Genomic DNA, 19,426 nt, shown 5'->3' on the forward strand with positions numbered 1-19,426 from the left:
TTGGATCACCTGCTGCACTAGCTGCGCGTTGCTCTCTGTGGTTGCCGTACGCGGTCACGCTACCTTTCCAGCACATTCATCCATCACGTTCCCAGTCCGTTGAAATTTTTCAAACAGATCATTTATTGTATCGCTTTTTGGTCCTTTGGTTACATTAAACCTCCGTTGAAAACTTCGTCTTGTTGCAACAACACTGTGTTCTAGGCAGTGGAATTCCAACACCAGAAAAATCCTCTGTTCTAAGGAATAAACCATGTTGTCTACAGCACACTTGCACGTTGTGAACAGCACACGTTTACAGCAGAAAGACGACATACAGAATGGCGCACCCACAGACTGCGTTGTATTCTATATCTTTCACATCACTTGCAGCGCCATCTGTTGTTGAAAATTGTAACTACTGTAATTTCGAAAGTTTGTCTGCCTGAAAATGTACTGTTGTCCCAAGCATATTGCAACAAACGGTGTATTTCTATCGCTGCTCGTTTAGTTTTTATTGCCGTTTCAAATATACAGGTCATTTTTGAAACACCCTGTATGAGCACTGTGTTTTGTTGCTGTATATGGCGCATTTCCTTTGCAATTTAAGTTTTATTTTAGTTTTTTCTCTCGTTCACGTTTTATGGCTGCAGTATTATTCTGCAGTAGCAGGATACAGTAATATCCTTTGTTAGAGGATTGGTTCTTACCCGTCAAAATTACAAAAATTTAACTGAGAACAAAAACAATTAAAAATTCCTGGAATTCAAAAAAAAAATCCTGAGTTTTTCCCGGTTTTCTCCCAGATGAAAAAATTACCGGGTTTTTCCCAGATCTCCTGGTTGTCCCGAGTTGTAGACACTCTGCCTTCCCATCTCTGACACCTACAATGCACTTAGCTTTTCACTCTTATTAACCTATGCATGATGTTTAGGCAGCAAAATTTGTCTGTGTATTACCATGTCTTCCACCTTTAAGCTCTCAGGTTTTCAAATCTTGTCGAATGCAGCCCCAGCAAACAGTCTTTCCTTCTCATCCCATATGGTAAGTCTCCCCTGACCCATGGTTCTGGGTGATTTTTCCAAAATCTACCCATTTTCCTATAACTCTCCAGTCCTTTTCCTTCACCCTTCTTCCTTCCCCTTCAAACCTTCTGCCTGAAGAAGGAGCCACTGTCTCCGAAAGCTTGCCAACTACAACAGTCTTTTACGTGTGTGTTCTGCCACCACTTGGTGAATAGATTTTTTATCTCTCCAATTAAATAATTTCTGAAGAGTTTGATATATACAGAATATATGTTTGAGGAAATTTAATACATGTTATTTGGTCTTAAGTGAGCCAAAGAGCAGTGACACACTTCTTCACACAGAATTCTTCTATTGCATGTCACTGTACTTCACTCTGTGGAATTCAAATGTGTATATTTTGTAATGGAATCCATAAAACCTATATTCAGGACAGTGGAAATTATAACGTCATGCAATGCCTCTCCTGCTCCCAGTCAGCTGGTTTGACATCCTACCTCCATCAAAAACATTCACAGTTAATACTGCTTGGGATTATTTGTGACCAGGAGAATAAGAACTCTTCAGAAAGTTTGTGCTCTGTATTGCCTATTAACTAACAACTTTGAAATGGGACTTTCTAATATTGCAGCAATTGTAACACTCACCAAATAAGCAACACTGTTTTGGTGCAAATGGTCATTGTTATGTACCTAATTTACATAAATAACATGACAGAATATAATTCTTGATGTATCAATATCAAATGCCTGGCCTTCTACAAGCGAAAAGTTTTATGTTAGGAAATAGTTCCACATTTCATTCATATGCTCCAGTTTCTCAAGCATGAGATCAAAAAGTAGTAGCACGAAATTTTTATATAAATTTGCAATTGTCATATTGTTTCATATAATTTGTGTGATGTCCCCATTTCTTCTCTTTCCTCATTCTAACAAATAATCTTGCCAACACTAATTCTGTAACTATTCCTACCGTTGTCAAATCTTATTCTCTGGTTAATTTCACTAACCCTGCCAGAAGCACTGGTTCACTTATCCCACATTTATTCTCCGGTTATGCATTATTACATGTTCATACAATGTGTTTTCCAAGCTATTCCAAGAACAAAACTTCAGCAGCTGCTAACCGGGGGCTATACAACTGGCCCTTAGAACTGTAGCATTCTGGCAAAAATTCTCTGTCAAAATTTCGTTTTTTGGATACACTGAGAAGATAATATGTTATCTTTCTTACCCATTACTCCTGTTAGTTGTTTAATTTCACTCTGGGAGTCTGAATCTATGGATTTTGCTAATAATTATAACAATGCTGATCATTCAAAAACCCAATCAACCACATAAACAAACAGCCCCGTCCTCTTTTGTCTGTGGGAAATTTTTTATTTCTAGATGTGACAGGAATTGCCCTGTTGTTCGTTTGTTCTTCTCCTTTGAGCACATCACATCACACAAGGAAGGTTAGTGGAATATGTCTACATGTAGACACGTCCAGAGTACCAAGTAGAAGTACTGGTGGCACACGTAAACACATTCAGAGCACACAGGGACAGGTACGAAGGTGCTCACATTAACACGTCCAGAGCAGTTAAAGGGTTAACTGTTCCAGCAGCTCAGTAGTATGGTTCTTCCAGTTCAAGTTTTCATCAATATTTACACCCAAAAATTTACTGACTTCTCCTTATGTACTGCATCAATTGTTGATAAGACTCTATTTGTTACACAGAATTGAATATAGCATTTTTACTGAAAATTTTGAGAGAGTCCATTTTCAGATAACCACTTAGTAAATCTCTAAAAAACATCATTAATAATTTCTTCTGTTACTTTCTCTCTAATGCAATTTATTATGACATCAATATCTACAAAAAGTACCAATTGTGATTGGTGAATGTTAAGTGGAAGGTAATCCACACATATAAGAAATAGGAGTGGACTCAATATTGAACCTAGTGGGACTCGCTCTCTGATGTGTCCCCAGACATTTACATTTTCTCTTCTTCAGTGGAACTTACTGTATTCTTTTTGTTAGGTATGATTTACACCAGAAAGTGCAAAATGGCTAAGCAGGGATGGCTGGAGGACAAATGTAAGGATGTAGAGGCTTATCTCACTAGGGGTAAGATAGACACTGCCTACAGGAAAATTAAAGAGACCTTTAGAGAAAAGATAGCCACTTGTATGAATATCAAGAGCTCAGACGGAAACCCAGATCAAAGCAAAGGAGGGAAAGCAGAAAGGTGGAAGGAGTATACAGAGGGTCTATACAAGGGCGATGTACTTGAGGACAATATTATGGTAATGGAAGAGGATGTAGATGAAGATGAAATGGGAGATACGATACTGCGTGAAGAGTTTGACAGAGCACTGAAAGACCTGAGTCGAAACAAGGCTCCGGGAGTAGACAACATTCCATTGGAACCACTGACGGCCTTGGGAGAGCCAGTCCTGACAAAACTCTACCATCTGGTGAGCAAGATGTATGAGACAGGCGAAATACCCTCAGACTTCAAGAAGAATATAATAATTCCAATCCCAAAGAAAGCAGGTGTTGACAGATGTGAAAATTACTGAACTATCAGTTTAATAAGTCACAGCTGCAAAATACTAACGTGAATTCTTTACAGACGAATGGAAAAACTGGTAGAAGCCGACCTCGGCGAAGATCAGTTTGGATTCCGCAGAAATATTGGAACACGTGAGGCAATAATGACCCAATGACTTATCTTAGAAAATAGATTAAGGAAAGGCAAATCTACATTTCTAGCATTTGTAGACTTAGAGAAAGCTTTTGACAATGTTGACTGGAATACTCTCTTTCAAATTCTAAAGGTGGCAGGGGTAAAATACAGGTAGCGAAAGGCTATTTACAATTTGTACAGAAACCAGATGGCAGTTATAAGAGTCGAGGGGCACAAAAGGGAAGCAGTGGTTGGGGAGGGAATGAGACGGGGTTGTAGCCTGTCCCCGATGTTATTCAATCTGTATATTGAGCAAGCAGTAAAGGAAACAAAAGAAAAATTCAGAGTAGGTATTAATGTCCATGGAGAAGGAATAAAAACGTTGAGGTTCGCCAATGACATTGTAATTCTATCAGAGACAGCAAAGGACTTGGAAGAGCAGTTGAACGGAATGGACAGTGTCTTGAAAGGAGGATATAAGATGAACATCAACAAAAGCAAAACGAGGATAATGGAATGTAGTCGAATTAAGTTGGGTGATGCTGAGGGAATTAGATTAGGAAATGAGACACTTAAAGTAGTAAAGGAGTTTTGCTATTTTGGGAGTAAAATAACTGATGATGGTCGAAGTAGAGAGGATATAAAATGTAGATTGGCAATGGCAAGGAAAGCGTTTCTGAAGAAGAGAAATTTGTTAACATCGAGTATGGATTTAAGTGTCAGGAAGTCGTTTCTGAAAGTATTTGTATGGAGGGTAGCCATGTATGGAAGTGAAACATGGACGATAAATAGTTTGGACAAGAAGAGAATAGAAGCTTTTGAAATGTGGTGCTACAGAAGAATGCTGAAGATTAGATGGGTAGATCACATAACTAATGAGGAGGTATTGAATAGAATTGGGGAGAAGAGGAATTTGTGGCACAACTTGACAAGAAGAAGGGATCGGTTGGTAGGACATGTTCTGAGGCATCAAGGGATCACAAATTTAGCATTGGAGGGCAGTGTGGAGGGTAAAAATCGTAGAGGGAGACCAAGAGATGAATACACTAAGCAGATTCAGAAGGATGTAGGTTGCAGTAAGTACTGGGAGATGAAGAAGCTTGCGCAGGATAGAGTAGCATGGAGAGCTGCATCAAACCAGTCTCAGGACTGAAGACAACAACAACATGATTTACACCAGTTGTTCATAAAGTCATCAGTTTAATGAAAGTTAAGTTTTTCTAAAAGAGTAACATGAGCTATTCAATCAAATGCCTTAACATGAGCTATTCTATCAAATGCCTTGGAAAGACCACACACACACACACACACACACACACACACACACAACACAGACTGACATTTTATTGTTTAACAATTGTAATAGTTGCACAGATAATGTATAAATGACATTCTCAGTCAAACAAACCTTCTGGAATCCAAACTGTGATATTCTAAGTAAATTGTTTCTAATTAAATGTGGAACTACTCCTAAGTACACTTCCTTTTCAAATATTTTTAAACAAGACATCAGTAAGGAAACTGGACAATAACTACTTAACTTTTTCGTGTCATCTTCTTTATAAAGAAGTTTAAAAATGGCAGTGTCTGCAAATATTTTCGATGTCAGTGATGCATTACATATATCACTGAGGATATTACTTATTATGTTAGAAAAATTCATAAGAATTCTGTTTGAAATTTCATCAACACCACAGAAGCTTTTGTTTTAAAAACATTCATTATTATATTATGCTCAGACAATATTTGTGAAACGGGGTAGAGCAGAGGAAATGCACGGTTTTACTAAATTGTTAGGGCTTTCGTGGCCACTTGTTGACAAACTGCCTATTGGCTTCTGTCTCGGGTTCTTCGGCCCACGTTCATCTAATGATTTTACTGACATTTTTTACATTTTGCCACACGAATGGCTGGCATTGTCAAAGCTTCACCACCAGCAATGGAGGGTGAAGATTTGACAATGCCAGCCACTCATGCTGGCAAAACGTCAGTAAAATTTTTAGATGACTGTCGGCCAAAGAACCCGAGACAGAAGCCAATAGGCAGTTTTTCATGGTTTTACTATTGAAAAACTGAAACCTGCTTTTATTTTGTAAAAAGTCTTGAATTCAGTAATAGCACTTTTATTGCATTTTTTAAATTTACATACCTCAATTATGTTTGGGAAATAATGTTGTTGAGATGACGTCTTTACTACCGGACACAAATTTGGATTCTACCCTGAAAGTTACCCACATCTCTCTCCAAAATTTCAATCAGCACAGCTTCTATTTCCTGACGAATGGAAATCTGGAGGTAATTGATTGTGCATGGCTTGTTGATGTACACTCATGTTTTCAAGTAGCCACACAAAAAGAAGTCACAGATCGATAGACTGAGTGAGCCTGGGGCCCAAGGAACATCAGCATATCATGAAATTACATGCTCTGGTAAAACTTGTCAAACCACATCCATGGATGCTGTTGCCACATGAGCTGTGACACCATCCTGTTGGAACCACATTTCTCTCATCTTCACTTGGTGCTTTTCAAGTCCTTGAAAATTATTTAACATTTTGGCGTAGCAAACTGATGTCACAGTAACCATTGTTCCTCACTCTTCAAAAACTTAAGGTCGAATAATCCCTATCTTGGAGATACCACACCACACTGTTACTTTTGAGTTGTGGAGAGGTTTTTGATGTAGTTCGTGTGGGTTGTCCAACACCCAGTACTAACAGTACTGTACATTACCATAACCATCCAGATGAAAATGGGCTCCATCACTCTTGAGTACTGGGCATCTACATCTTTCATAAGAATAGCATCCATTATGCCAACCAAGTGAGGTGGTGCAGCTGTTAGCACACTGGACTTGCATTCACGAAGACAACGGTTGAAGCCCACATCCGGCCATCCAGATTTAAGTTTTCCATTATTTCCCTACATCACTCCAGACAAATGCAAGGATGGTTCCACTGAAAGGGTACACCTGATTTCCTTCCACACCCCTTACACAGTCCAAGCTTGTGCTCTGTCACTAATGGCCTTGATGTTGATCATATGTTAAAACCAACCTTCCTTCCATAAGACACAAAATTCTCTGCACTAGACAATCATTATTTTCTGTGGGTATAATTTGATGATGATGATGATGATGATGATGATGATGGTGGTGGTGTTTGGGTTGCGGGGCGCTCAACTGCGCAGTTGTCAGTGCCCATACAAATTACCAACCTTTGCTCAGTCCAAACTCGCTAATTTCATGAATGATGATGAAATGATTATGACAACACAAACAACCAGTCATGTCAAGGCAAGTGAAAATCCCTGACCCCGCCGGGAATCGAACCCAAGACCTCGTGCTCGGGAAGCGAGAACACGACTGCAAGAGCATGAGCTGCGGACGGTATAATTTGAGACTGTCATGTAAGATGCAGTGAAGTGAATGACTTGACATACCCTGTGATACAACCTGTCACCTAGCAGATAGTTTCATACTAGCAAGGACTGTCATTTCACTCTGTCTATGTTTTCTGAAGTTCAGACTCAATGGGAAGACCAGCTGCTTCTTTGTCTTCACAGATCCAGTACTTTTAATGCTGCAACCCATTGGAGTATAGTGGTTTGATCTGTCACTGCAGCTTGACATCCTTCAGAAAAGGCGTTGAACTGTGACCACAGAATCATTGTTTCTAAAAAACTGTCTGACCACAATCACATGATGCAGTACATTCCAATCCTTCATGAAACTGAAACTGCATTGTCTGGCCTTTCTGCCAATGGTCACTCAACGTCAATACCCCCACTCATCACTGAGTACTAGCTGTTTAAAAAACATGCATTTCCTCTTGTCCACCCCCTAATTCCTGTTGCTTAAAGTTACATGGATCGATATTTTTAATATATTCTTTTGCTACTTCATTTAATCCTATTTTTGCTGCTCCATAGAAAGTGATTGATAAAAATATTTGCAACTTGTGAATTATCAGTCACAGCACTGACATTCAGTTTAATTATGACAGTATTTTGTACACAAACTGGTTGTCCTGTCTGATAGTTCACAATATCCTATATAGTTTAAATCTTATTATCAGAATTATTAATTTCTGTAATGAATGTGTATTTATCGACTTTCAATGACTTTTCTTAAAATATAACAGTATTTTTTGTAGAATACAAGTAATGTCAGATCATGACTTGTTCTGGCCTTTGTATAAATTCCCCTTTTCCTTTCTCATTATATTTTATTCCCTTTCATTACCCATGACTTACTTGCTTTTCGATGGACTGTGTGAACAATTGTTTAGGAAAATTAATTTCAAACATTGATACAAATTTACTGTGGAATACATGGAATTTTACACGACCATTTCTTACTGTATGTATTTCGTCCTGTACCACCTCTTTTAGCTTATTCTTAAAATACTGTATCCTGGTATCAATAATAAGCCTCACTGCTTTGTATGAACATCACAGAGTTGTAAGGTGTTACATTGTTCATTTTCCTTTTTCTCTTTCAATATGCAAATAGCTTATAACAGGAAATCAGTAGTATTGATACAAAGTATCCTCTACCACGCACTGTAAAGTGGCTATATATACTCACGGATTTACAAACTATCTTACCTAATTCCCCTTGTTTCACGTCAAATCGAGATGCTCCTTCCACAAACAATCTTGGTAGTGACACTATTTCCTGGAAAAAATATTGAACTTATCAAAACTGTTCTTCACTCTCATAACATCATTTTGATGTAGTAATACTGACTACACTGAGGAAGTATTAAGAAGAACACAGACACACAAACAAAGAGCTGAGCTTTAGATTTCAAATTGCCATCTTTCTCTGCACACACACACACACACACACACACACACACACACACACACACACACACACAGAGAGAGAGAGAGAGAGAGAGAGAGAGAGAGAGAGAGAGAGAGAGAGAACTATATTTTATCTGGTAGGAATTAATTCTTGGTTACATGATCTGAGTAATTCTGAGGGAGATGCATTCAGTAAAACAGTTGTTTATAGAAATAATGATTGAGGAACTTATGTCATTCACCAAATATTTAAAGGATTAATTAACAAAATAAATACAATTGCTATTTGTTGTTGCATGTCCAATGCATTATACTGTGTAAATCTTGAAGAAGAAAGAGCTTTGATATAAAGAATGGTTAAATAAATAATTAGTAAAAATAACACAGTGCATAGTATGAAATTATTAAATTACTTGAAGCAAGAGAGAGCTTCATAAGTGAGGGATATCCTTATCTGCATTCCTAAAAGCTCTACTTTAGGTACACTACTGTTCCTCATTATTTCAGTAATAGGAGGAAATAGTCCTTTTTTCAGATAGCTGACATTATAGTCACTCCTACGAGATTTACAACAATACAAGGATATTATTTTTGAAAGAATTTTAAAATGTATCTAGTGTCACTGACACAGCTTAGAACATAGACATGTTACTTTTCCCATTTTGTTCCATTTGTACCATCTATGTGAAGCATCAACTGTAATCATGTTGTTCATTTAATTAAATAATAAGGCTTGTTTATTAGAAAACTTCACAGTTTAATTGCACAATTTTAACATTTTACCATCAATGGGCACAACTGTAAATGTTAAGTTAACAAACACAGTGAAAAATAAATTTTTGGACGTTCATAGACTGATAATTCAATTGACACAACTATCCTAGCTTCTGGAACTATTAGTTCCTTCCTCAGAGAGAAAAAGAGTGATCATTTGGGGGAGGTTAGAAAGGGCAGAGCACTCAGACCCCAGAATGAGAGGGATCCATCTGTGTTGGAGACTAGGGAAGACAAAAATGAAGCAGGAAATATCAAGGAGAGTAGGAAGTAGAACATAGTTCATTGATAAGCAATGTTCAAGCTTCAGTTCAGAGATGATGATGACTGAGTGACAAGTCTGAATGGATTAAGAAGAAATGAAATGAATAGTGCAATTAAAGACTAGGAGAAAAAAAGAGGTGGATAAAAACCAAAGAGAGAGAGGGTAGAGGGAAATGAACATGAAAAAGTAAAAAAGCAATGAAGAAAAAAGTAAGTAAGACATAATAAATAAAAAAGTAGTAATGATAAGGAAGAGCTAAGAACAATGAAAAATGCAGGGGGAGGGATTATATGACAACAGTAGCTAAGTACAGGAAACTACTGGAATAAGAGAATATGCTGAAGGGCAATTTCCCATCTCTGGAATTCAGGGAAATAAGTATTGGGTGCAAGGATTCCAATAGATCATTTGATGTAGTAGACACTCAGACCCCTTGAGTCACAATGTAGAATGTGTAGTTCCAGCTCAAGTATTGTCTCAAAGCCAGCTGGACGTCTGCAAGCAGAGGTGGGCAGGAGAGGGGAAACTGGTAACGCATAGGCAGTCAGGGAGCTAGGCACCCGTGGGCAGGAGTGGGCAAATGGGTTGCATGTGCTGCATCAGTCAACACCTCGAACGCGACATTACCAGCAACTAAGTTGATCATTACTAAGCAAATATGATTGCAACAGGGTGTGTTTTAACAGAAAAATTTAATCTAAGAAAAAATTACAAACATTTTATCAGATTTGTGGAATCTGACATTTCTTTATATTCATAAGTGATAAAATGTTTTCTGTCAAGTTGGTGCAAGACACAGAAAACTCATCAGTATTGGATCATGAAGCCCTGACTTCCCTACAGTTTTATCTCATGACAGAATAAATTGGTCACAACAAAATGTTGACCCATAGGCTTAAAGTCAGCTGCATTTCTGTGTAGCCAGGAAATCTCTTCTACATGAACACCACAAGACCATTGAAAAAAAAAAAATGAATTAAAAAATTATTCTGTCGTAATACCCATCCTTTAGCAGAGTGCCATTTTATAAATCAGCCACTCCTAATTGCATTTAAAAAGTTACGGTATATGTTACAACTGAAAATGGATTGATAAATAATTTCAGTTCATCTTCTAGATTCTGCAAGTCTCGAATAGCCAATAAAGTTGCACAATATTTTGTTAATACACTGCAAAACGTGTCAGGAGGTAACTATAGCAATGAAGGACATCCAAAAATTTATTTTGACTATTTTTGATTTATTTTAAAGTTAGTTTTCTTAAACCAAACTGCCTTTAAAATACATGTCGTACATCAAAATGTATTCATTTTACTGTACATATTAAAAATTACTATATCCTTCCCTTGAGGTGTTGCATTTAAGCTATTTCAATGAGTCATTAAATCAGTGAGAAAGGTTGTGTACATGTGACAGAATGAGGCACAAATAGTAGGTACACTACTGCCTCCATTTGCCTACCGAGTGAGCTGCAGATATCTGTGCCCCATCGGGAGGGTTGGTGCAATCATCTGCAGAGTACAAGTAGCAGATGGGTACCCCAGGGTGCGCAATTCTTCTGTGTCCATTCATGCGTATTTTAAAGTTGTTACTAAACTCGCTTTGTATGTTTCCCCATCTCTGGCCAGTGCTTGGTGTTATGGTAGTCTCAGTCTTTCCTATGGGCATCCAGGGTCCACTTGGGAGCCAGCTGCCTTTATTCTTCAGTCTTGCTTATGACATGTTTCATGTAGTCATCCTGAGTACTGACCGGCTGTCAGTGCAGTATACTCACTGTTGTTTCAGCCTCACAACTATGGAGCAAAAAGAATAGCATGAAGCTTCCAACATCTTGCTTCACTGTGTTGTATGAAAATGTTCAACATGGAGAGCATATCTGGCAGCATGTTATTAATGCATTCTGTAATATCATTCATCTGTGGATAGTAGGCAGTTGTCATTCTGTGGGTGACGCCACAACTTGAAGTTATCTCTGATACTCCTCTTGACTAGAAAACTTTTACATGATCAGAAATCATCACATGGGATGCTCTACACTTCATAATAATATATTCTACAAGGAACTTTGCAATTTCTGGAGCTTTGACAGTTGACACAGATTTGTTAGCAACATATCAGATGAGATTGTCAGTGCAGACTATTGTCCGTTGAGTCCCTATTGTTGACTCTGGGTATCCCCCAAGAAGTCAATTTCAATTTGGGGGAATGGCACTGCTGGGGTTGGTACAAGATTTCCCAGAGGTAATTGCAGGATGTACTTCTGTCACTGGCATTAGAAGTGCAGTGTCTAATGGACTGATAGAGATCTGACCAGTGCTACCTGCACCTGATTCTGTTAAGTGTCTTCACAAATCCCAGGTGACCAGATATTTGAGTGCCATGGAAATATTTCAGGATCACTGGCTGCATATGAGATGAGATGATGAGCATCCATTTCTGCCCCATCGGATCATAGTTCCACTTATAAATTGTTCTGTTTGTTACTCGGTATTCTCCTTTGATCGGCTCCTCATTCTTCAAGGCTTCTGTGATTTTGAGCAATGCTGGATCTTCCCTCTCTTCACTAGCAATGTCATTTAATGCAGCAGTGACTGAGTTTTGTTCCCATAGCTGTGTTCTGACAAAGGATTTCTTGAAAAGCGGTTATCATCCTTGTGTTTGTATTGATTATTGCACACCTTGTTACAATGTACTCCTGATGCCTCAGTGTGCTTTTGACCAATTGACCCAACAGATCATTCAGGGTAGTCTGTCAGCATAGAATATAGTGATCTGTCACAATGGTAAATGGTCTGTCACAACCAAACAGCTGGAATTTGCTGATAGTCCAAACAACTGCAATGCACTATTTCTTGGTTGTGAGGTACTTCTTCTTGGAGAATATACTGGAAGCATAAGCCGTCCCTTTTCAACACCTTCCTGAACATTTACTACAACTGGTACTATCCCAAAACTGCTAGCACTGGGATGAAGTTCTGCCTCAGTATTCTCATCATACAATGCTAAAATTGGAAAGGATGTTAGCTTCTCCTTAAGAACAAGGATAAATCTTTCTTGCACCTCATTTCATAGAAGTTTGACACCTCCCTGTACTACATCTTATGAGGGGTATTTCTTCATACACAAGTCCTTTATGAATCACCCTTAGTACAAGAACATTCCGAGCAAACTTCCCACATCACAAATGTGCTGAGGAGCAGGAAAATCTGGGTGTGTTCTTATTTTTTCTGCATGAAGACAGACTCCACCGCCATTTATTCAGACAGAGACCTACTGTCTGAGCTCACTTCAACATGGTTGTCAATTGGCTTAGATGTTTTTCAAACATTTTTGAGCAAATAATAATGTCATCCAGATAGCAAGGAAACCTCATACATTAAAGGTGTTGAAGCACATTGTCTACCATATATTTGAAGATGGCTAAAGTATTACATAGAAAAATGGCGTAACTCTGAACCCATAGAGGCCGTCAAGATTTACGGAAGCAGTTTTTTTCTGGTTAGCCACGTAGACTGTCCAGATGTCCATAGTTTAGAAGTTCTCTGCTCCTTTCAACCAGTCCAGGGTGTCACCAATGCACAGCAGTGGATAGAAATTTTTCTTCATGATTTTGTTCAGTCATCTGTAGTCAATGAAGAAACACTGTATGCCACCCTTCTTCCTTACAAGGACCATCGGAGAGGACCAATGACTCTCTGAAGGTTCAATGATGCCACCTTGCAGCATTTTCTCCACTTCCTCCTAGATTATCTGTTGTTCAAATGGTAATACTATGCGAGTCCTGGCTAGTTGGTGGGTTATCCCCAATGTCGATAAGGTGTTCTATCACGGACCCTTGGTCTGCCTTTTCTTCACTCTGGATTTGAGAGCATCTGGAAAGTGACACAGAATGACTATACTTGCCAATGCTGTTCCTTTGTCAAGTATAATCCTATTGGTAATTTGGCAGTACCTTCTTACCCCAGTTATTCTTGCAATACACATATCTATTTTTGACCTTCAGCACCATCACTTCCATATCAGAGAACATGGTCTTTTATAAGTGGCAATGATAAGTATTTGATGTTAGAGTAGAAGTAGCCCTTGAGTCAGTTAGCACTTGGACTGATTGGTCATTGATTATGAACATCAGTGAGATTTCCTCTCGTCTTGGTAACTGTTGCCCCTGAAGGATTTTCATCTGTGGTGGCTTCACCTCCATAGATGGTCACCTTGCTTGGTTTTCCTGAATTCAGTGGCTAGGCAAGTGGCTAGTGCCTCCGTACAGTAACAGGGAATGCCCATGGGGTGTTGGAGAATGACCTGGCTCAGGGTATGGTGATGGACTTCTGTCCACAGGTCAACCTGGCTCAGGGTATGGTGATAGACTCCTGCCCACATGTCAACTATAACTGTCTGCAGCTGATTGGCATCAATAGAATTGTTGTGACGGTTGATGTCTCGTGGCATAATAGTCATCTTTCACTGCAGTAGTGCACAACATGTCCAGAGCCTCTAAGAGAAAACAGACTGGTGTATTGTCCCCTGTCCTCCAAATGTCTGTTATTCTGTGGGGCATCTTACTTTATGGAGGAGTTGGTTGTACCTGCATTGGTCAGTTGCTGGATTGTCATTTGATGCTGGCGGCATGAGTTAGAGTTGGCTGAGTGCACTCTTCATTGCAAAAAATATCTAAATTGTATGCAAATTCACAATGAAATTCTGGCAGTATATGGACCAAATGCAATGCCATGTCCAGCCGTGGTGACATGGGACCTAACCATTTGACCGAGGTCTAATCCACCATATGGTCCATATTTTGCCCCACATGATTTTCATCTTTTTGGTAAGCTGAAATAACATCGGGGGGGGGAAGACTTTTCAAGGATGAGGACATACACACAGTGGTTCTTGAATGGCTCTGTGACCAAACAGTGTATTTCTATCATTGAGGAATTCAATGATTGGTAGAATAATCTGACCATTTTTTACAGGGTCTTGGTGACTATGTTGAAAAATTGCATCATGCATCTGAGTCACTTTGAAGTATAGTGCAGCATTCAGTAAAAAATTGCTTGTCTGTCATGATAATGTGTAGCTTATTTTTTGTATTTTTTGGAGTTCCTTCATACTAGAAATCTAAATTTTCTGCTTAAATCACCATCTATCTGTCCTTAAAGTTTACCCAAGTCTACCTTAACTGGAGATACAATACTACTTCAGCATGTTACCACATTTACAGGGAGTGCTACAATCATCTCTGCAGTGAGTTATGAATTCTTTAAGACACCACTGACTGTGCAATTATCTGCTCCAGTTCTTTAACCTTCTCACTTCTCAGATGACCCTACACAGGAAAATCTGAAGGACTAAGATCAAACGATCTTGTCGGCCGCGGTACAGACCCTGTCTGGCCTGTACATCTTGGATGATATTAGTACATTAGATGTCATCTTATATGAGAACAAAAGGTGCTTAGGTCACCTCAACCATGTTGCACATTCCTGAGCACTGCACAAGAAAAGATAAGCATGCATAAAATTTACACCCAGTTAGATGGGGCTTAATAGAAATGTTTACATTTCAAATACATTTGTACTAACTAGGACAATGATTCATACTAAAGTCAGTGATGGATCATAAACACCCATTTGCTAGTATCTTGCAAACGGCTCATATGCGAACCCATGTTTACTGGAATGTTTTTGGTTGTATTAACATATACTTCCACACAAGTCAGTATTCACTTAATTGTGATCTAACCTGTACATATAACGACTATTTACACAGGTAAATATGTAATAAATCTCATATGGCTCACAGGTTGGTGAAAATATTTAAGATGTTTCACTGACGTGTGTGTCAATTTAAATGGGTGTTGTCAAAAGTATTTACATCCAGATCCACTGCAAGAAATGTGTGAACGCTACCATTCAGCTGTAGAGCAAGATTATTATATTTACGAGATGACTAAAATGAATAAAAGCCCAAGGAAAGCATGGTTGAGTGAGGGGTCACCAAAAGATATGTTGTTTGTGTGAAAAAATATTCTCAAACTGACCCTTTATTTTTGATGTGGAAATGAAGCAACAACAATACTAATAATTCAAATGTTAGAAGGCTGGAATACCAGTTCCATTACACCATGCCCTTTTACATCTTCATTTTTTTAAGGATCAACATGGGAAAATATCTTTTAAAACAACAAGATTTAATCTACAGCAAATTAATTATAAATGAAATGTCACTTCTTTTATTACTCTTGTGTTCAATCAATCAAGAAAAAGTAGAAATTGCCAGATACTCCTTCTGCTGGTGATGACTAGACAAAAAACAAAATGTGCTAACAATAATTTGCATCTGGGATGCTGCAACAATTACATGGACTTAAAACAAGCTCTCTAACAGATTTCTGAGTAAAATAAAAATAATCTAATATGTATATCTGAATGGGAAAATTCTTGTCATAGTAAGGTGAGGTGAGTAGGACATCACAAAATTCATAGAGCCAAGATCAACCAGCAATGTTTTCAAATAATTGACATTTATAGACAGCTTCTACTTTGGGTTAGAAATGTTCTTAACCATAACAAGCACTGTCAGACAAATTTCTGATCTCTGAATCACATTTTCTTACCTTTGGTCGCATCCACTGTATGGGCCATTTTGGCTTTTTGCTGAAAAATATGGATGAATCCTCTGCAGGGAATTGTGGATCTTCAAATAATTTTCCTTTTTCAAGACATTCTGCCCGAAGTTGGTAGAAATCTTGAATTTTTCCCCTTGGGCGCAAACCAGAACCTGGTTCACCAAGCTAGGGAAAAAATAAAAAAAACTGTGAAACTGAGGACTATTACACATTACATGAACAAGTGTTACAAGGTTCAAGAACAGCAGGAAGTATATTATGGAGCCACTAGCAAAGCAATGACTACAGTACAACATATTTCAGGCATTACAGCTCAACAAAATTAAGGCAAATCCCAAAACAGCAGATTGGCTAGTAATCAAGTTATGGTCTTTTTCATTCAGAAGACAAGTGCATGAAACCTGCAGTGAGTACTGTTATAGAGTTTATAGCACAACTCCTTGTAGCAAAATGCCACGAAATTTTAGTTATTGTTGCATGTATTTCATAAAACTTAATCTCACACAGAGAAGAAATATACAATACATAAGGGAGATTTGTGGGGAAAATTTCAGTGTATATCTAAAGGATAGGCAAATGGGAAATGGAGGCAGTATATTTGTTGCAGTAGACAAGAAACTCAAATCCACCAAGGCAGAAATTGAAGCTGCATGTGAGATTGCTTGGGCAAGACTCAGTATCAAGAGTGGGCATAAAACGATAATTGCATCCCTCTATTGCCCACCAGACTTGACTGCTTCTGTAAGTGAAAACTTTAGAGAAAACCTCAGTTCACTTGTACATAAGTTCCCCAGTCATACAGTAATCATTGGTGGAGACTTTAATCATCCAACAATTAATCAGAAAAATTACAGTTTTGTTAGTGGCAGGTAAGACAAGACATCCTGTGAAACAGTACTAAATGCCTTCTCTGAAAACTACCTAGAAGTCAGGGATCCTACTCGTGATGGAAACATTTGATCTAATGGCACCAAATAGACCTGATTTCTTTGAGGATGTCCCCTTTGAAACTGGTAATAGTAACCATGATGCAGTTGTGGCAACAATGTTTACCAAAGTAAAAAGGATAACTACAACAAGCACAAAGATATATAGGCTCAGTAAACTAGATAAAAAGTCAGTTGTGCAGGAGCATGTAGAGGAACTATGGCTCACGTTTAAAAGATGAGTTGACTATGCACTGGATAGACTTGTTGCTAGTAGAACAGTCCACAATGGGAAGGAACGTCCATGGTGTACAGTCACCGTAAAGAAACTTTTAGAGGAATAGAGATTACAGCATAATAGGTTAAAAAAAAAGCATAGGGTTACAGGTAGAGGAATATTGAATGAAATGCATTTGGCTTTCAAGAGAGCAATCCGTGATGCCTTCAATGATTATCATAGCAGAATATTATCAAATGATCTTTCATAAACCCAAATAAATTCTACTTGTATGTTAAGGCCGTTAATTGCACCAGAATCAGAGTCCAGTTCCTAGCGAATGAGACAGGAACTTAAATTGAGGGTAACAAAGAAAATCTGAAATGCTCAACTCCATTTTCAAGTGTTCCTTTACAACATAAAACCCAGGAGAACTGCCCCAACTTAATCCTTGTAACACTGAAGAGATGAGTGAAACAGGTATTTGTGTTGAGAAACAGCTGAAATCATTAAAACTGAACAAAGCTCCAGGGCCCGATGGAATCCCTGTCAGGTTCTATAGTGAATTTGCAGCGGAGTTAGTCCTTCTTCTAACTATAATCTGTCATAGGTCCCTTGAACAAAGAACTGTGTCCAGTTCTTGAAAAAATGCCTATCTGTCTACAAGAAGGGTAGTAGAAGTGATCCATAAAACTACTGTCCAAAATCCTTGACATCAACTTCTTGTAGAATCTTAGAACATATTCTGAGCTCAAATGTAATGAAATAACTTGAACAGAATGACCTCCTCAATGCCAACCAGTGTGATTCTGAAAACATCCATCATGTGAAACCCAGCTTGCATTTTTTTCACATGGCATACTGAAAGCTTAGTATCAAGACAATCAGGTAGATGTAGTATTTATTGATTTCTGAAAAGCATTTAACTCAGTACCATCAGTACCACATCTGTGCTTACTGTCAAAAGTTCGATCATATGGGATATCAAGTAAAATTTGTAACTGGATTGAGGAGTTTTTGTTGTGGTGGACACAGAACATTATCTTGGATGGAGAAGCATAGTCAGATGTAGAAGTAACTTCAGGTGTACCCCAGGGAAATATGTTGGGACCTGAGCTGTTCATGTTGTATATTAATGACCTTGCAGACAATATGAAGAGCAACATGGGGCTTTTTGCAAATGATGCAGTTATTTATAATGAAGTACTATCTGAAAGAAGCTGTGTATATATTCAGTCAGATCTTGATAAGATTTCAAAGTCATGCAGAAACTGGCATCATGCTTTAAAAGTTTAGAAATATAAAACTGTGCAATTCACAAAACAAAACAAAAAACAACAAAAAAAACATAGTATCCTATGACTATAATATTAGTGAGTCACTGTTGGAATCGTCCAGCTCATACAAACCCCTGGGTGCAACACTCTGCAACGATACGAAATGGAATCATCACATACGCCCAGTCATGGGTAAAACAGGTGGTAGACTTCAGTTTATTAATAGAATACTGAGGAAATGCAATCAGTATACAAAGAAGATGGCTAACAAATCACTCGTGTGACCTATCCTAGAATAACGCTCAGTGTGGGACCCGTACCAAATAGGATTAACATGGGATATTCAACATATACAGAGAAGGGCAGTACAAATGGTCACAGGTTTTTTAATGCATGGGAGAGTGTCACAGAGATACTGAAGTAACTGAACTGGAAGACTCTTGAAGGTAGAAGTAAACTATTCTGAGAAAGTATCCCCCTATGTATCACTCACATAGGGATTGTGAGAATAAGGTTGGAATAATTACTGCACACACAAAGGCATTCAATCAATCAATCTTCCCGTGCTCCACATGTGAATGGAACAGGAAGAAACCCTAATAACTGGTACAATGGGGTTTACCTCTGCCATGCACCTCAGGATGGCTTGCAGAGTATAGATGTAGATGTAAATCTATATGTAAATTATGTAACTAAAGCTACATAAAGGTACATTATCTCTTAACTTGAGAAAGTATATGTTTTGCAGACCTCACATACTATGGTCACAGCATTTAAATCATGTTGCATGAAATCAAGATTGGAAGTGATATGGTCTTAATAAATATCCCCCATAATATCATCATCATCAT

The 19,426-nt window shown here is 38.2% G+C and overlaps 1 protein-coding gene across 1 annotated transcript in view; it reads right to left on the reverse strand.

Annotated features, from left to right (window-relative positions):
- The window catches only part of LOC124788204 (calpain-A-like), a 241,550-nt gene that overhangs the window by 162,212 nt on the left and 59,912 nt on the right, over window positions 1-19,426 (reverse strand). Inside the window, exons 2-3 of the mRNA XM_047255384.1 lie at window positions 16,144-16,320; window positions 8,289-8,358 (exon numbers count right to left, since the gene is read on the reverse strand). Of these exons, the coding sequence (XP_047111340.1) occupies window positions 8,289-8,358; window positions 16,144-16,320 (247 nt within the window). The remainder of the gene's footprint in view (window positions 1-8,288; window positions 8,359-16,143; window positions 16,321-19,426) is intronic.

This window comes from Schistocerca piceifrons, chromosome 1 (genome assembly GCF_021461385.2).
Source record: "Schistocerca piceifrons isolate TAMUIC-IGC-003096 chromosome 1, iqSchPice1.1, whole genome shotgun sequence".
NCBI classification, from domain to species: Eukaryota; Metazoa; Arthropoda; class Insecta; order Orthoptera; family Acrididae; genus Schistocerca; species Schistocerca piceifrons.